At 38.2% G+C, this 18,756-nt stretch overlaps 1 protein-coding gene across 1 annotated transcript in view; it reads left to right on the top strand.

The window, feature by feature from the left end:
- Window positions 1–18,756, top strand: part of MEI4 (meiotic double-stranded break formation protein 4) — a 67,090-nt gene that overhangs the window by 22,109 nt on the left and 26,225 nt on the right. The window contains exons 3-4 of the mRNA XM_088537540.1: window positions 1,644–2,203; window positions 14,785–14,916. Of these exons, the coding sequence (XP_088393666.1) occupies window positions 1,644–2,203; window positions 14,785–14,916 (692 nt within the window). The remainder of the gene's footprint in view (window positions 1–1,643; window positions 2,204–14,784; window positions 14,917–18,756) is intronic.

Here is an 18,756-nt window from a genome sequence, read left to right as displayed (position 1 = left end):
CATTGGCCTTCTTGGCCATGAGGGCACACTGCTGAATCATGCTTAACTTGTGAACCAGGACTCCCAAATCCCTCTCCACAAAGCTGCTTTCCAGCAGGTCAAGCCCTAATCTCTCCTGGTGCCTGGGGTTATTCCTCCCCAGGTGCAGGACCTTGCACTTGTCCTTGTTGAACCTCATGAGACTCCTCTCTGCCCAACTCTCCATCCTGTCCAGGTCTCTCTGAATGGCAACACAGCTCTCAGGAGTGTCGGCCCCTCCTCCCAGTTTGATGTCATTTGCAAACTTGCTGAGGGTGCACTCTGTGCCCTCGTCCAAGTCATTGAGGAATAAAGTTGAAGGGTACCAGGCCCAATACCGACTCCTGCGGGACACCACTGGCCACAGGTCTCCAAGCAGACTCAGCCCCGTTTATGACCACCCTCTGGGCTCTGCCATCCAGACAGTCTTCAATCCACCTCACTGTCTGCTCGTGCAGTCCACACTTCTGGAGCTTTCCTATGAGGATGTTATGGGAGACTGTGTCGAAAGCCTTGCTGAAATCGAGGAAGGTCCTACCCTGTTTGGGTAGGACCATGAGTAGGATCATCCCCTTATTTTGTCAGGGTTGGCAACGACCACTCTGGAGACATAAGATGTTCCTATCTTCTTAAGTTCAGCTCTCACGGATATTCACTTCTTATCTGTATCACTTCTTATTTTACCTTCTTTTTTTTCCCTGCTGTCTCTTATTCCCCTTTTCTGCCCCATCTAGCAACTTTTTTTCCTTCAGCAAATCAATAAATATGTATTTTTGCACATGTTTCCGTGCTTTGCTTCTCTTGATGTTCCTTCCCCTTGAGCAAGTTTCATATTGACCCATGGGAGTAAGAACAGAACAAAATATCCATGCAGTATAACATGGGTACCCATCACAGGAGTGTATGTACTCCCTAGAAGGGCTTGTTTTCCTTAAACAGTGAGAAATAATATATTTATTTCTTTTCCCCCGGAATGTTGTTTGTTCGAAACACTGGGGGAAGATGATGTGCAGGATTGATGCTTGTTTTTATTAGTCAGACCACATGCTTTGTTTGTTTGCTTGCTTCCAAGTTTGAGTATCCAAGGCTTTTGAGGGTAGTGTTAATATCTGAAATGGTAGGTTATCCTTACAAGCCCTGCTTTCCTGCTTCCTAAAAATGTCAGTTGATTTCCCTGGCAGTTAGTTCTTTCATCATGAGTCAGTTGGTACCTGTTCAATGCCTGAGTATGGAACTCCCTGCCCCACTCCCATGAAAAAAGAAAGAAAAAAGGGGAGGAAAAAAAAAGTTTCCATTCACTTAAGGTACTACTGAGGTCAGAGCTCAAAACCTCATCTAGTATGTTTTCAGAAACTGAAGTAGTGGTCAGAACTCAATTGCAGATTGCATATTTTTTTGAAATCTGCATAGACTTACTTTCATCAGTGATTAGAATACTGTAGATGCCCTGGGATATTTCCTGTGTTAAAAATCCTAACTAAATTCTGGGAGTGTGGAATTCATGGGCTACAAGCATATATGTATAACTTGTGATTTTGAATGGAAATAAAAGTAGAAGAAGGTAAATGCATGCTTATGAAAGTGTCTTTCGTGTTACAAGTTTAACTTTCATATTTCTATTTCAGGAAAATCAGGTGCCTCTGAAGAAAATCTTCTGGTTCAGGAAAGCGCATACCCCATGAGCTTCTCAAGCCAGCTAGAAGACTCTGGGTGTGATGTATCTAATGACTATTCATTCGATTCTTTAGGCACGATTTCTGATTTTCACCAGTCTGAGCCTAATCTTCATACATCTAAATATTGCTTGGACATAGTTCCGTCACTGAGTCTTTGCTGTGCTAACAAGGAAGAACCTCTGACTGCTGCAGTACAGTTTTTGCAACATCTACTTGAAATAAGAAAACTGTCGGAAGTAGGAAATCTGCAGGCAGACTTCACAAAACTTGAAGATGATTCTTTTACCATATGCAGTTCTGTGTCTCAGTTGCTTGATGGACTGACTGTTTTTTACAACAGTCCTAAATTCCCAGTTTCAGATATTCTCTCTGAAGCAGTTTGTGTTTTGATCAGTTTAATAGCTGATACTAAATTATCCAATCATGTTCTGAAAAAATGTTTCAAGAAGCTGGATGAATTTCAGAAAAAATTAATTCAAATTATTTTAAGAAGCAGCAGTATCAATAGGGTAAGTTTTAAACATTTTTTTCTCTACCATTTTAGTATAACATAAAACTCTCCCTCTTTTTTAATATTAGTTTAACTTAACAATATTTTGAAGAGTTCTTTTTATAAAACAGATCAATTTTGTAATTTTTTTTTGTATAGCAAATAAATGCTTTAAAGCAAGTTTCTACTCAAACGTGCAAGTTTTCTGCATATTCCTACATACAGGGTTTTTAAAAGCTGTTTAAAAAAGCAGATCGAAACAAATTTGTAGAAAATATATGGATGAAAAACATGTTTTTCTTGCTAATATTTGGATGTAGTATAGATATTCTCAAAGTAATAACTAATTTTTTTGTCCTTTGCTGTGCTCCTAGATTAAATATTTTTGTTTGCAAAGACAGAGGAATACCTATATCCCTTGTTAGAACTTTGCAAATATACATTTAAGATATATTAACAAATGATAACAAAATAAAATGCAGGCATGGCGTATCCCTGACACTTGCATCAAACGCGACTGAGCTGCATGTTATCTATATTAATCACTTTGTATTTTTCCATGCACCTTCTTATTAGTTTTGTCATCTACTGGGGCATCCCTATTTTCTCTTCACAAAACTTTGTACAACATTTCATTGTCCGTCTTAGAATTTTTGATTTTTATTCTATCCTTTAAAGTGACTTGAAACAAAAAATAGTGGGATTATTTGAGATTTAGACATCTAAATTTGGTTTCTGCATGTAAGTAATTACAGTCCCTTCAGAGTCAGTGAAGATCTCCTTATAGTCAGTGGAGCCTGAGGAATGATTCTGCTTGCCAGTTACTGGGTGCTTATTTTGGGATGGACTTTCCAGTTCCCTTGAGTAAAATGAGAGCTTAGTCATCTGCTACACCTGTAGACATATGTATGCATGTGTCTTAATTTAATGAATCCCACCCAGTGTTTATTAATTAGCCCAGAATGTAAGTCTCAAAGAAATATTAACAGCAAAACAAATAAGAAAAGGGGAGGTGAAGAGGATAAGCCTGTATTTTGATTGAGTAGCAAAATTGAAGTGTTCAAAGGGAACTGTTGATGCACTGAGATTATTCCAAAATGAGAGTCTTGTGTCTGTAATACTAAAGAGCTTTCTAGTTCAGTGCCTCAACATGGTATGATACTTTGAGATGTCTGTGGTATTTCAAAAGTATGTGAGCCATCAAGCATTGATGATTGTGTGGTGCCAGGAACGGAGGGTTATGCAGCTGTGACTTAAAAGAAAACTTATAAAAAAAAAAAGAAGAAGAAAATTAATGTTAATTGTAGGATAACATCTAGATTTTCCAAAGAGGGATTAGCTTAGAGAAAGGTGAGAAGTAAAAGCGAAGTCTTAATGAGAGGTGTGAGGTACGACATCTTAAATGAGACAAAATCTGTTGGTAGATGAGAGAAGTTTGAAGTCTGCAGAGTGCTTTTAGAAATCCTTCTGAAAGGGTGACATATGTCCACATAATTTGCTAAGGGCATCTTTTCTATGACTAACTTAGTTGAAATAGGTGGCTTTTCATGAGACGTTTTATGACCACAATATCAACTTAATTGTAGTTCCCATAAGCAGCCATTTTTAGGCAGTTTTCAAACAGTTTAAAAGTTGTGTAAGTCAATTAGTAAGAAATAATCCTGGTAGTTCCCAGGTCTCTATGGAAAAAGTGAAAATGTTACATCTAATAATCACAGTATTTATAAAGCTTTCTCAAAAAAAAATCTGATTTTTTTTAACTGAATCACAAATGAAAATAAATGAGTGGAATTTAGAAGTAGTAGTGGAAATTATACAACTAATTCTTTATGTGCCATGTATCAGATATTTCCCAGGGACACTTTATGCCTTAGTCATCACTGTTTATTCAAGTGGTGATTGAAATATGAAGATTATAGGTTTAAAATAAAATTACCATTAATTACAATGCTGTCATCTGAAAAGAGCAATAAACTGCATGAACTTTGATTCCAGGAGGATGCTTAAATGACTGCAGTATAAAAGGATTAGAAACTTTGTTGTGTCTAACCCTACTGACGTTGAAAAGCACTTACACAAGGCGTCATTAATGCACATACAGTGTTTGATTCAAGTCTGCCTTTGCCTTTCTCACCTATAAAACTGTCAGGAGCTGTCAGGAACGACAAAGAGTTGTGAGAAACACCTTCAGAAAGTGAAAAAAGGGCAAAATGGCTGCGGATCACTTTTATCGCCTCATCTTCAAAAGCAATGCGAGCATTTTGCAGAGCAGATTAAATAACTTGAAAGACCTCTGAGAACTGGAGAAGAGATAATTATCAACATTAGATATAAAGGGGAAAAAAACAGTAGCAGTAACTGTTGAATCCCATTGTTTGAGATGTTTCTATTTATGAAGCAGTAGAAGGACTGTAGGAACCTGCAAAGAGATTTGTTCAAAGCATATCTGTTTAGATTCAGATGCCTAAATGTGTGCATTTTGGCTAGAAGTTTTGACCTGAAGCTCCAAACTGACATAAATTTGAGAAAGAAAAAAAAAAGTTATGAGAATAAAAGGAAATAAAATTTAAATCAGTTTAAAATCAAATAACTGTAGGTAGCCTCTTGAATTTCCCTTAGTTTTCCTCCTTTCCTCTGTCTTTGGGGAGGCAGCTCAGAGCTCTGCATACATCTGTGAAGCACCTGGTGCTCTGGAAGAAGCCTTGTAGAAGGGATCTTAAATCGCAGCTGCTGAAAGCGGAGCCTGGGTGCTACAAGATTAAATCTTCTGCTGAAAGAGCTGCCTCTGCACCTGAGGACTAGCATGGTCTGGCAGTCCTGTTTAGCTACCACGGAAAAGCTTGTGAGGATCTGCAGCTGTATCTAATTCCAGTATAGATGGGCTGTTGTTGCTTTTGTGTTGCAAACTCTGTGGCTGACCCTGCTGATATAGGGGTCAGGTACCGTCTTTGTCACCAGTTCTTGACTGTTCATAAGGCCCACGTGGCTGCATTGCTGTTGGTGCATTGCCTGTCGGTGTGTGAATCACACATGTTAAGCATCACTCCATTGTCAGCAAAACCACTGTACTACTTAGACAGATTATTTTCTAGGCTTGGAGTTAAAGCAAGAGGAGAAATGCTACCACATACGGAAAGCTGTGCGAGGCAGGATGCAGTTCCTGGAACCACCAGCTCTGCTTTTAAAAGTAATATTCCCTGGCACCTGATGGAACAGGCGTTATTTCTCCCGCTGCAAACTACCATAGGAATGGCAGTTTATAATCACAGCTCCAGGGTAGCAGGAACTTTGTCTCTTCTCTTTCAGGAAGGATGCAAAGGAATGTTTGTTTCTCTCGATCTATCCATCTGGGAAGCAACAACAGCTACCTCCTTCCACCTCTATAGTGAGTGTGCATTTATCCTGTTTGTTCCTGTGGCACATCCTGCATCCTGGGACACACAGATGATGTGTCACTTGACGTGGGTCTGTTCTGCTGAGGTGCATCTCTGTTGTCCAGAATGCCCTGGAACCTGGAATTCTTTCTGCTGTTTCAGAATATTCAAGTCAGAGGAACTGAAGGATTTCTAACCCCCTCTTGGAAACCTGCTATTCAGAATAGCATATATGTTGCATGCTTCTGGGGAGGATTTTGTGCAGCTCATTGCAGTAAGTCAATTGAGAGGACATAAAAATTTTTATTTTTGCCGGCAGTATTCTGGATCCTGTGCAGCTCCTGTGATGAGCCTGAACTTTCCAGTTTCATAGCATGTGGAATCAGCTTTAAAAGTCAAGTTCCTGCAATAGAAATTCAGTAACTCTATACGTATCTTAACTCTATCCTTTATGTATACAGCTGTTCAAAGCAAGTATAGAACTGTTCTTGTTTTGCAGTCTCATTCTCTGCTTTGGAGAGAGAAGAAAAGTACTTCCTCATCTAGCTTCCTTCAGTGGAGGCAAACTGTTTACTAAGATGCAATGGCCAGATGCAGTCACAGGCTGCTGAATTGTGTATGATTTACATAATCCTGAATGTGTGGTACTTAGTGATGCCACATTGCAGTTGCAATTCCTCAGCATTATTGGCCAGCTTTCCGTTCCCTGGTTGTACTTCTTTTGGGTATAGCAGATACCGTAACAGCGGACAGGCCTTCACGCTGGGGGCTGTGTGGAGATCCGTGTCTGTGTTTTGGAGCTCCTGTTACAGAGTTCATCAAAACGCTGAGATGGAAGAGCTGCTGCACTGTTTGCATGATTCTGGGGTACGGTTAGGGTCCTTGGAAGAGGCAGCTTTCTGGTGTCCTGCTACAACAGGCACTTTGTTTATCTGCCATTGTCACACACTTACAATCTTTTAAACAGGACCCAGAGAGGAAAAAAAAATGCATTTCAGTGAATTGTGTTCTTCACTTCTCCTGGTGCTATGTTTAATACATAGTACTGTCCTCAAAAGGTGCTGTTAAGAACTATAAATTGCCAACTGCATTTAGATTTTGTAATAGTTCTGTTCCTTTCTTTTTCTTGCCCCTTTGGTAATGGGCTAATCTGCCTAAAGTGATTTGTGTTGGAATATCTGAAGGATACCAAGACATGAACCTAGTTGTGTCCAGCAACCTCTCTCCATCCTGTTTGAGCCTTCATTTTGTCTTTTTTCTTTTTTTTTTCTTTATTCAATTTAAAAGTCTATGTAATGTAATGTCTATGTAAAAGTCTACGTAAATTAGGATGTTACTAATGATATATTTAGTAGAAAAGGAAATGTGAGAATTTTAAGTGGTAGCTTAGTGCCTTTCCAGGATTTTTTTTTCCGAGAAAGTAGTCACAATTTTTCATGAAAATATCACATTGATGAGCATGTGGAAGCATGTTTGTGCATGTCAAAAATTATTCAGAACCAGGTTTTTCTCTCTTTTTTTTTTTTTTTTAGCTAGGACTCAATTATATGATTCATTAATGACTGAAATTGCCTAGAACAGAGTAGCCATAACTTATTCTGATGGCTTTATTACATGCAGCAGTGCTCAAACTAACTGTTGGTGACGATAAATTCCCCTAGACATGTATAGTTTGCAATATCTTTTGTCAGCAACTGCCAGGAGAGTACTTGACTCATCAGTTTTGCCTGCTCAGGGACAAATAATATTTTACAATAGATTTACTCATGTTTCCTATGCCTTCCAACTATGAAATTAGTGGGCTTCAGTCTTCCTAAATTAATTGAATCTCAAGGGGAATATCCTGGCTCTTGAGTCAGTGTGCATTTTGATCGGCTGAGGAACTTTGCCTACCTAGTGGAACAGCAGTTCTTTTATATAAATATTAAAATGTCATACCAGGATTTTATGGTCTGGTAAAAGAGTCAATGTTTGAATCCTTTGATCATTGAATTAAGTTTTCTTAGCAATCTGTTGTTCTGTGCACAAAGCTATTCAAGTCAAATTATAATCAACATCCATTGTCTTCTAAAGTGCAGAAATCCAAAGCAATCACCAAATTGATTGACTCTCATGATCCACTTTACTGAAGTAAATAAGAATAACTAGAAGAGGAATGAATGAAGAAAATTTTGTCTGCCTCTTGGACACTTGTCCCCCTTCCTTCCTCAGTTAATACACATTACGCACTAACACTACATTTCTTGAAGAGTTACAGGACTAAGTTTGCTGAATTTTTCCTACCATAGGGCAAAGAAATTTTACTGTTGTTTTCCGACCTGCCTGGATCGCTGTATTGTCAGGGTTGAGCTCTCCCTTCTTACTCAGCAGCTACAGCCATTCCCTGTGCAAGGGAAGGGAAGAGAAAGGCATTGGGAATAGCCGGGGATGCCTGTTGCTGCTGTCAGAGGGCGTATTGGGAGCCAGCAGGATCCTGCTGAGCAGAGAATCAGAGGGTGTGTTTGATGTAGCCAGCAAGAAATAAATCGAAGAAAGATATTTTCAATCTGTGAGTGAAAAAAGTCCACCCTCACACTTCTTCTCCCATGTATAAGTTTCATAGACAGCAGAGGAAATGGGGAGCAGTTCCTGATGTATCTCCTATTGGAAATCTTCATTCCTCCCTCCACAAATCCATCAAAGCTGCACATAAGGTAGTGAGTTTCCGCAAGCACCAGAATCACGTTTTCACAGCATCATTCACCAATGTGGTATCATTTTTGGAACATTTAATGAACTGACCTGTTTGTTCTGCATCCTCACCCCCTGCACTGCATACAGTGATGCTATTGCGCACATCTTGAATTGCATTAATTTCCCCATCCCTGCCTTTTTTTTGTTGGTGCAGTTAGAAAAACTGTGCGTGCCTTAGGTATTTCAGTTTGGTGTTTGTGTATATTTGTGGTGCAAGAAGTAGAACGTATTGCACATAGTCCTGATTATTTTGTATGCTGTCTGTTAGGAAAGGTTTCAGCCCAAACTCTGCCAAACAGTCCTGAGAGGCTGTACTATAGAAAGTAGCTTGCAGCAGTGAAGCTAGATGATGTTCCTAGCAGAGATCACGAAGTTTGGAGGAATCAAAGAGCAAATAATATTATGAAGGGAGCACAGGGCTTTAAGATGAAGCTTGCAAAACAAAGGATTGTAGAAATGTGTAGCAAATTACCAACACTTGAGAATAGAAGTAGTAGCATAAGCAATGAGAAGAAATAAATGATAATCATGAAATTAGCAAAAGAAACAACATGACAGTAAGATAAGAGAAGGGATACTAATACTTTCTGCAAAATGAAAAAAAAAGTGATACTGATGAATTAAGAAGTTATGATGGATTAAATGTGTGAAGTGTAGGAATGATGTGAATATACAGGTAAATTGTTGTTTTGCTTGTTTATAACACCTGCCTGCTTCCCCTACAATTTGAGGATACTTGTTTAATTACTTGCCTTAGGTCTGCATTGCCAAATATGCCAGTCCCTTGGGGAAGAGAGGAGAGCTGTTAATTGGCACGAAAGTTGTAGGCTCGCCAAACAGAAATTAAAGCCCAGTTTTCATAGTTGAAGGGTGCAGTGACTCATGCAACTCGTGCAGGAATTATTTTGATTTTGTAAGAATTAATAATATTTTTTAAACCTGAGCTCCAGATACCTGTTGTTAAAAAGAAATCTAACACACAGTAAATGAATTCTAAATATATATATTTATATGTATGTATTTTTTTTTCCTTGAGGTAATATGTCTCGTGGGATTATGCTGTCTGTCTTCTCCTAGTAACACTGGAATCTGTTAGCCTGTTTGAAATCACTTAGAGAAGTGGAGATCACAGGGACACACGATGCAGTGAGCTGCATTAAAATTGGTGTGTGAGCTGGGGAGAGACCCGATTAGTATATTTGAGGAAGCAGGACACAGATATATATTCATCTTTGGAGCAGCCAGACAGACAATTCACACATCTCTGTCAGCCACTGGCCACAGAATTGCTGTTTCTTGCCCAGGAAAACTGGGAGAAGGGGAAGATGTGGAATGGGAGGCGGGTTAGGGGCAAATGATTTGGCTCCAGAAGAGAGTACCAGACTCTGTTATTTTCTTGTTTCTGATAATCAGGATCACTTTCAAAATTTAATTTTTGACTGAGAGCCTCTGGATAGCATAATTTTACTTACCTATGCCATTAAGCATTCTCAAGGGATTAAAAAATTCCTGTCTAAATTCTTGTTTGATAGGTTTGAGAGCTGCAGATATTCCTTATTTTGGATGAAATTGCATACTATGTGAACTAATAGCAATTTAAACATTTGTCATTATTTCTAGAGATTAATTAACAATACAGGAGCAAAACTGTGGGAAAAAAAGAAATTTTATTTTTGCTCACTCTTACCAATTTTTTGGCTTATGTGTTGTAAATTTGTGTATAAATTAATGATAGTCAGTGAGGGTTATTTTTAACCTTAATCGTCACTTTGTTGCATCTGTATATTTTTTAAAATATATCAGAACTACCAAAATGCAAAATTAAACCTCTTTAATAAATCAGCGTTTTTTTGAGTTATCCATACTGATATTTCAATTATCACCCTTATGACAAAATCCCTATTTACTCAGTTAATAGAGCCACAGGCTTTAAATATGAAGATCCTCTTCATTTTCTAGTCATACAAAATTCCTTCTAGACAATAGTGACACTTGTCAGACAAGGGAAAACACAGAAATTTTGTTAAAAACCCTCTTTTACGTTGATATTGGTTGCCAGCACTATTAATTATAGTAGAACAAAAAAAAAAAAAAAAAAAAAAAGGCCAAACAACAAACCTGTTGTTTCACTATGTCTAAAATTCCTGTAATCAAATAGAATTGAGAGCTTTAAAAATTGCAGTGGGACATCTAAATTCTTAGACATGAGGGCTGTACAACGGACTAGGAAACCAGTGGTGCAGGAGTAGCTGCTAGGGCAAACAGGCACCCTGAAATGAAAACACTATTGAAATAAAACTGAAGGTTTGTAAATATGTTCTTTGGGTGGAAAAGGAGTGCGAGGTGAAGGGGGAGGAAGGGGCGAACATAACCCTGGAATAGCCAGCGGGCCCCTGCAGAGCAGCGTCTCCTGCCTCCTCGCGTCCGCGGCCGATCCACACGCACCGGAGCTGGTCTGGGTGCCTGGTGGTCTCAAAGTTACGTCTAGAAATGTAGATCTGTAAAACATATATCTATGGTTGATAAATTTTTAAAAAGGGCAAAAATGAGTTGTGGACTAAAATACGAAATACACTGTTGTTTAGCATTCATTAAACCTCTGAGTAATGATTTGAAGCATTCTTAATCTTATGGAATATGTGGACTGTCAAGGCTATCTAGGCATCTTGAACATTGTTTCTGGCATAGGTCTTGAGATTATGGAGAGGAGCCATTGCTTTTCTTGGGAGTGTGTATACTTGCAGTATATTGTTACCTGATTTTTGAATTATATATCCTCAAAAGATCTATGGAGGAATGCATTATGTTACCCTTCCTTGCTGCTTTAATTGTTCAGAAATGTATTTTTGTCTTACCTTCCTTTACATTTATTTTTTATACAATCTTTATATATTTTTGGAGGATTTTAATCCAACAGGTTTTCAAAAATGTGTATGTATGTTTATGAATTCTCTTTAATACTGAGAGTTCACTGTGTCCCAGTGTCAGAGCATAAGACTCATCTATAGTTTTCTTTTGCGGGGAAGGGATTACATGCTAACGTAAGGCATTTTAACAGCAGAGGCTTGTTAAGAAATGTTTGATATGCCTGGGAATAGGAGATTGTCTCATATTGGACACAGGAAAGCACAGGTGATCAAACTCATCTGCTGTGACAGGCCAGTAAATGGGCACTGTGTCGAGCGGCAGAGGCAGTTTGACCATCTGACTGGGCAGATAAGCAGTAGCTGTAAATGGGAGGCTATTTTATGAGCTGTTTTTACAGCTAAAGCAAGAGACACGAGAGGAGAGAGACTGTGCATTGCTGTAACAGGCTGTGACTGCATGCTCCTTAGTCATGGAGAAACTAAATTGGAGAGTCTTTTATAAATGTTCTCCTTGGATAAGTGTATTTTGTTCTGTTAGCATTGAAAACTAAATATCTTTCAGAATATATTTCTAAAATCTTCCTAAGTTCAAATAGCATGTGCACTAAAACAGCAAGCATGTAAATTACAAGGTCCTTAATGATGTTGTCCTGTGGAAAAAAAGGGACTTAAGCAACTGGAAAACCGGGGGAAACCAGTACCACCTACACAATGGAATACAGCCTCTCAGCTCCCTGAGCTGCTTGAAGGGCAGGATAAAAGCTATGCAGTGTGAGTGTGCCTGGAGGAACAAAACCAGTGATCTGGATGTTTCTCTGGTTCTGTAAGCTTAATGAAATCAGACACATTGTTGAGGAGAACAGAACGGAATATATGTATCCAGCATAGTGAGTTTTATTAAAATGATGACAACTTCTAGTGGATTTTGCTGTTAAATGACAGTTAATCCATTTGTAACCTGAAAATCAATAAAAAGTATGTATTCTTTGTGACAGGTGGAAACCTTGAGAAAGTAAATGACAAAACACTTGTGTGGGTCCTATTGTCATATCATCATTGTGAAAATTCATGCCTGTGCAAGCATTGTTTTTTAAGTAATACTGAAGATATCATTAACTATGTTATGATATTCATGGACCTTGCACTAATATTTTCTAAAATATAGGGACCGTATTTTGAAATGAGAAATCTGCTTATGATGTTTTTGATCTGTGGTTGTAGCAGTGGTTTAATGCAACTTGATTTGCATGTAATGTATTTAAAAATGACAACAATATAAGCATAGAATCAGAATGGCTGAGGTCGGAAGGGACCTCTGAACATGATCTAGTCCTACCACCCTTCCTGAAAGCAGAGTCAATTAGAGCAGGTTGCTCAGGGCTTTGGTCAGTTTTTAGGATCTCCAGGGATGGAGACTTCCCAACCTTTCTGGGCGGCCTGTTGTTAGTGTTCTGAGCCTTCTCTTGCCAGGCTGAATGTTTACAGCTCTCAGCCTCTCCTTCTATGAGAGATGCTGTGACCCCTTCATCACCATCATCAGAGCATGGCTGGTCTTGCTGCAGTATGTGGAGTGTTGGGGAGCCCAGAACTGCCCCAGCGCTCTAGAGGGGTCTCAGCATGGGCTGAGTAGAGGGCCAGGATCACACCCTTGGCCTCCTTCAGCTCTCTGCCTTGTTCTGTTGGCCGCCTGTGCTATGAGAGCACGATTGTGCCCTCATGGCTCATCTCATCCACCAGGACACATGGGTCCTTTCCTGCCAAACTGCTTTCTAGCCAGTTTCCCCCAGTACATTATAGTGAGCAGAGTTATTCCTCCCCAGGGGCAGGACTTGGCTCTTCCCACTGCCACAGAATTCCTATTTGCCCATTTCTCTAGCTTCTTAAGGTCCCTTGAGTGTCAGCACACCCACCTGGAGAGTTTCACCCATTCCTCTCAGTTTTGGATCGTATAAAAATTGCTGAGGATATGCTCTGTCCCATCATGCAGGTCATTAGTGAAGATGTTAAACATACTGGCCTTGGGGATTGACCCCTGGGGTATGCCACCAGTGCCTGGCCTCCAACTGGATTTTGATGCTTATTACAACTGAGTTCACCCATCCAGACAATTTTCAGTCTGCCTCATCATCTCCTTATCTAGTCTTGTACTTCATCAGTGTGTCAGTAAGGACGCTATGGGGACAGTGCTGAAAGTCAAGATAATCAGCATCTACTGCTCTCCCCTCACCCACTTATCTCATCATAGAGGGCTATCAGGTTAGTGTTTGATTTCCCCTTTGTAAACCAGTGCTGACCACTCCCAATCACTTCTTTTGTCCTTCGTTTTTAAGTGGCTTCCAGGAGAATTTGTCTTATACAAACTTGCTACACTGTGGGTAAGTTTAGAATGCAAGTCTACAGCTTTAACCAGACAATGTAGGCAGGGAACACTTGTAGCTGTGCATGATGAATAATCATGTACAGTTAAGTGAATAAAGATGTGATGGTCTGCTTTTGAGTGGTTAAGTTATTCTAGTTATTCTTAGACATACGAATGGGGGACAGTATCCTGTCAATCAAAAATATTCAGCTACAGTGTTTTATCTGTGCGAACAGATACTGTGCAAATATACTGAATATTACTGCTGTAGGGGTATGAAAGTTTTATAGTCATTATCTTTAAGGTACACTTTTTTCTTTGAAGGAACTCTGATACATTTATATATAGAATTGAGAATTTCTTATTGGTATTGTTTTAAGAAATAACAACTTGTATACTTTGTAGAGCTGTATGCTTCATGACAATAACTATACATTTCTATTTCTGGGTAATAAGAAAATAGCTTTATCATTTTAATAGAAAAGTTTGTACTTTTTTATTAAAAAAGTATAATTTTCATGTATATTCAGATCACTCCTGTGATTTGAGAGAAATGGCTTGAATGCAGCTGATTAAATGACAGTATGAAAGTAGTTTGTTTGAATTTGAAAATTCAGTGCATCTTCTGTTAGTTAACATTTAATCAAGTTTATTCCTGATAACATAATTGATTGTAAACTCCAGTTCAGCTCTCAGTTTACTTGTGTGTTTGAATTTCAAATAATTTGGTTGTTCATTTGTCTACCTGTGACAAAGAGTTATTCTATGTGCAGGGCAGTCGCCCACTCTCTATGACAGCAGAATGAGTTTGATGGCAGCTAATGCTGAAGAGCTGTCTCCTAGGGAATTCACATTCTCGGAAGAATTTTTCCATGTGACAGTTTCCCATAGTGATACCTTTGGAGCAAGTAAGGTTTGCAGTTAATGGATATGAGTTTCCTATACATACATACATGACCTTCATATATATACATACGTGCATATGTGATATATGTGTATATATACACACAGGCATATTCATACTATATATAGGTATATAGTGCACATGTATACATGGGTATATATATGTGTATATGTGTTTGTAAGTATACATATTTATATTCAAACATTTAACTTAGTTGTAAGTTGTATGGCTTTTGATGACTTTAGTTGACTTTTTTCCTTTGAATTTTGAATTTATAAGTCCAGTTTCTAGTTAAGCAGACCCTATGCGGTAAAAACACGGAGACAAATTTTGGAAGATTTTTTACTGTAACTTGTTGTTTAGTTTCAGGCACTGCATGCTGTATCCCACGTGCTTGTTTTGCTAGGAAGGAACAACATACTAAGAAATTCCTTAATCTCTCTCCTGCTATCCGAAGTACATCAGTTTGCTGAGCAGATGTGTCAAGCTCCCCAGGTATTGTTTTCTTTTCTTTTGGCAAAAGACCAAGAGTAATATGGGGGAATATTTCATTTGCATCGTTTGTCCCATAAAATGTAGTGAGTGGATCATTTTATAGATACACATTTTTATCATTTTATACATAGGCAGACTTATGAGCACAGTGAATGTTACCCTACTTAACCAGTAGATTCAAAAAAGAGGTAAAAAATAAAAGAAAAATCCTTACAGACAAAATTTATCACATTGTATAATAAATAGCATATATACGATTTTAGATCAGGCTATACAATTTCGAAAGTACTTGAACTAGATAAAATAATTACTGCCATCTATTACATGTGGGTTATGAAGGCTTGCAGTTTAGTTATCCGGTTGGACACGCAAACTATTATGATTCTCTCTAGCTTGTGTAGACTTGGAAATAAGCTTGCATTTTTTTTTTCAGAATTATATTTTATATTTCACATTATAATGCTAATTTGTATTCTGTAAATGTTATCCATGACTATCTGTTCTTCATCTCCTATGCATTAAAATGACCTATTTACATTTTAAGAGGAGAGTTGAATGGAGATTGCATTTTCTGGCAAAATTGGCTTCTGAAGTTATTTTTTTATTATTATTTTGAAACTATGCAACACATGAAACAGGCCTAACTTTTCTGGTATACTGTTGATTTAAAAACAAAATAGAAGAAGTAGATGTTCCTTTAAAATCCTGCAGTACAGATGTATGAAATCAGTTGGGTATTTGTGGATTTTTCATGTGCCTCTGTGTGGGGCATGTATGCAAACTGTACAGTTTCACTGGAGATTATGATTGGATTGTATAATACTATGGAACAGTCCAAGAAAAGAAAGCCTGCAACACCAGCAGCATCCCTCATGGGAAAGAAAGCTGTTGGCATGTAGAGAGAGCACTTGTGCTGAGGGTATTGGCAAATGCTCTGGTTCGGTTTGACAGCTGTTCTGGGTATGGCTCAAACAGTGATAACGTCGTTTTCTCGGGGATGTGGTGTACGTGCTGACTGCTCACAGTGAACATTCGGTTTCCAACCTGCATTTACAGTGTGATTAAATTATATTATGAAAAAGCTTCAAAAAACAGAACAAAAAAAAAACCCCAAAAAACAGATACAAAAAAGCCAAACATTTTTGAACGATTTCAATGATGCGTCTTATTTTACTGGTACCATATGAGAGTTATTGGTAGGAGCCAAATGCAAAGACGCTTCAAACAATTATAAGCATAGGGAAATACACAATTTAAAATGTTTTTTTTTTTTAATTTAAAGAAGCTACACATTTTAACATAATTAAATCTCACCTGTTTAGCAGAATTATTCATCACTCCTCTCAGTGCACAGTGTTCGTGAGAGGCAACACAGAACTCACAAAATAAAATTGTTCAATCCATTTTTGCTGTGCTCCACAACAATAGAAGACTTTCACTGAATTTATAGACACTTTGCAGAGTTAGCTACTGTCATACTGAAATTATTTTTATGTATTACTTTCCTGTTTGGTATATAAAATTTATTTCCCAAAATTTGTTAGATTTGTCTCCTCTTTGGCTTTGCTTTATTTTGGGATTCTTAAATCCCAAATTATAATGATTCTTATTTTGGGAAGAATCATATATTTTATTTTAAGATTATAATAACAGATTGCAAAACCGCATGACTTGCAGTTGAGAAATCAGAAATAAATTAGTATTCTTTGATTTTAACCATCAAAGATTCTCTTTAATTCCATGAAAGCGGGTTGCCTCTTTCTAATGGGAAATATTCTTATTATTGACACTGTAATTAGTAAATTTATGGGAAAGGCTGACTCATATATAAAAATGTAAATAAGTTGGTAATTTCTTCTATAAGTAATTCTTACATAGCAAAATGATAAATTGTTTGAATTGCCGGATCACCAGAATGGTTTGGTGCCTTGAGTTGACATATACAGCATCTGTTCTCTTTTACCTGTGGAAAGGCTATGTCTCTTCCTAGATTTTCAGTGTCCAAAACAGGGGCCTTTTTCCTGGAACATCTGAAGAAAGTTCTGTCCAGCACTGAAGTGAAGGTGCCTGTTGATTGAGAATGAAGCAGCTTTGTCTTGGAAAATGAGTAGTTCTCTAGATTTCATTTCACAGAACACAGAAGTAAAGCCTAACCATTGTTTTGAGGATCCCTGTTTACCATTCCCTAAGCACCAGAGATTGGGAGGAGGTGTCTTTGTAGGTTAGAATAGAGAAGTCTTAGGTTGGGATAAGAAAAGGTTAGGATAGAGAAGTCTGGCATAGTATTTTGTGGATGCGTAAAAACCTGTGCCCGGGATAGGAGCTGCTTCTGTGAGAAAAATGTGGAAGAAAGCTCTTCAAAAGATGCTGTGGTGTTTTTCCTTCTTCCTTAATAATTTGTCTTTTTTTTTTTCCCTTCTCTAAATCTATCTGCCAACCTTCTTACCATCTCCCTTCTCCTCCTACAGGAGAGCCTTCATGTAGTAATTCTTCATGTTGAGAGCTGACTCAATTTAAGAGCTCGAGAGGATTTCTGAGGTGGCAGGGGTTTGTATTCTTTCATTCAAAAGGAAAAATAAATATGTTTTTGATCTTTTACATTCATTCTAGTTCTTCATGTTTAATATATGTGAACTGAAATTCAGGTCAGTAAAATGTATCTGTCACAATCTTCAGGGCTGACTTTTCATCTTTGAAGCTTTGCTCCCCACAGGCCTCCATCAGTCTCATTTCAATTACATCGTATTTGTGCTTGCTGTAGATCTTGGCTGCTGTCAATACACTGTAACAATTTCCAGGTTTCCTGCCAACAAAATCCTCCTCAAAATGTGTCCCACCTTTACAAGTGAGGATGTGTTTATGTTTACTGTTGTGCAGAGAGGAAGATGGGAAGATTGGTTCCCTTGCCCCATGTTTTCAGCAGCTCTTTTTGTTTCCCCGGAGAAATTACTTAGTCCTCTCAGATTCAAGAATACTTAGAGCCACGTTTGCATTAGGAGAGGTTACTGATCTGATTGTTTCCTCTCTCTAAGTGACCACTCTATCTTGGGCTATCTTCTTCCTTTTAAAGGGGGTCATGTGATAGTAAAGAAGGGGTATTGCCTTCCGATACAGGAATTTATTGATATTTTTCTTACCCAGTGTTACCAGCGTTTCTTCGAAGAGGAATGTGCCTTGATCAGCCAACCAAAAAAACTCATGTGACACAGGACTTATATAAGCTTTTGTCAGATTATATAAAGCTTCCTACTGAATCCCTTGTGATATGACCTCTTTACCCCTTTTTAGCATCTGAGTGACTATCAGAAAAATAAAGGAGCTTCAGGTGTTTCGGTAAACTCTCTGATGGATATTTTTACAGTGACAAATTGTCTTGTATGTTATGAAATGTTCACCACCAACATGATCTCAGTTTTTCTTAATGACAGAGTTTTATCAGTGTTCTTCTAAACATACATATTGTGTCTGTGGAAAAACAGTGCGTGTCACTTTACGCGTGTGTGTATATATATATATATGTATTTATTCAAGATCTGGTTGCTGTAAACACAAAGCCTCTACATCTCAAAGACCAAATGGATGGTACATTCTGCTGTACTACCAGATGGCTAAAATATCTGCCCCCCTGCCTACTGAAGGCTGCTTGACCTTTGGTGTCCTTTCCTTTCTTCAGTGTGTGGCCTATGCTACTCATCCTCAGTAAAAAATACTGCTGGCTGCCAAATTTGACTGCTAGAAGTAATGCTCAGATGAAGGGAATGATATTTTGTGTGTAGCCGATCTATTGACAGATCTACATACACTCTTGGTACTGCATATACTTGCTGTCTTCAAGAGGTG

The sequence above is a fragment of the Tinamus guttatus genome, unplaced genomic scaffold (assembly GCF_059628265.1).
Source record: "Tinamus guttatus ecotype Peru unplaced genomic scaffold, ASM5962826v1 Tinamus_guttatus_pri_ptg000806l, whole genome shotgun sequence".
NCBI classification, from domain to species: Eukaryota; Metazoa; Chordata; class Aves; order Tinamiformes; family Tinamidae; genus Tinamus; species Tinamus guttatus.
Note: the sequence above shows the minus strand (reverse complement) of the source record. Positions and strands in the feature narration are given on the sequence as shown.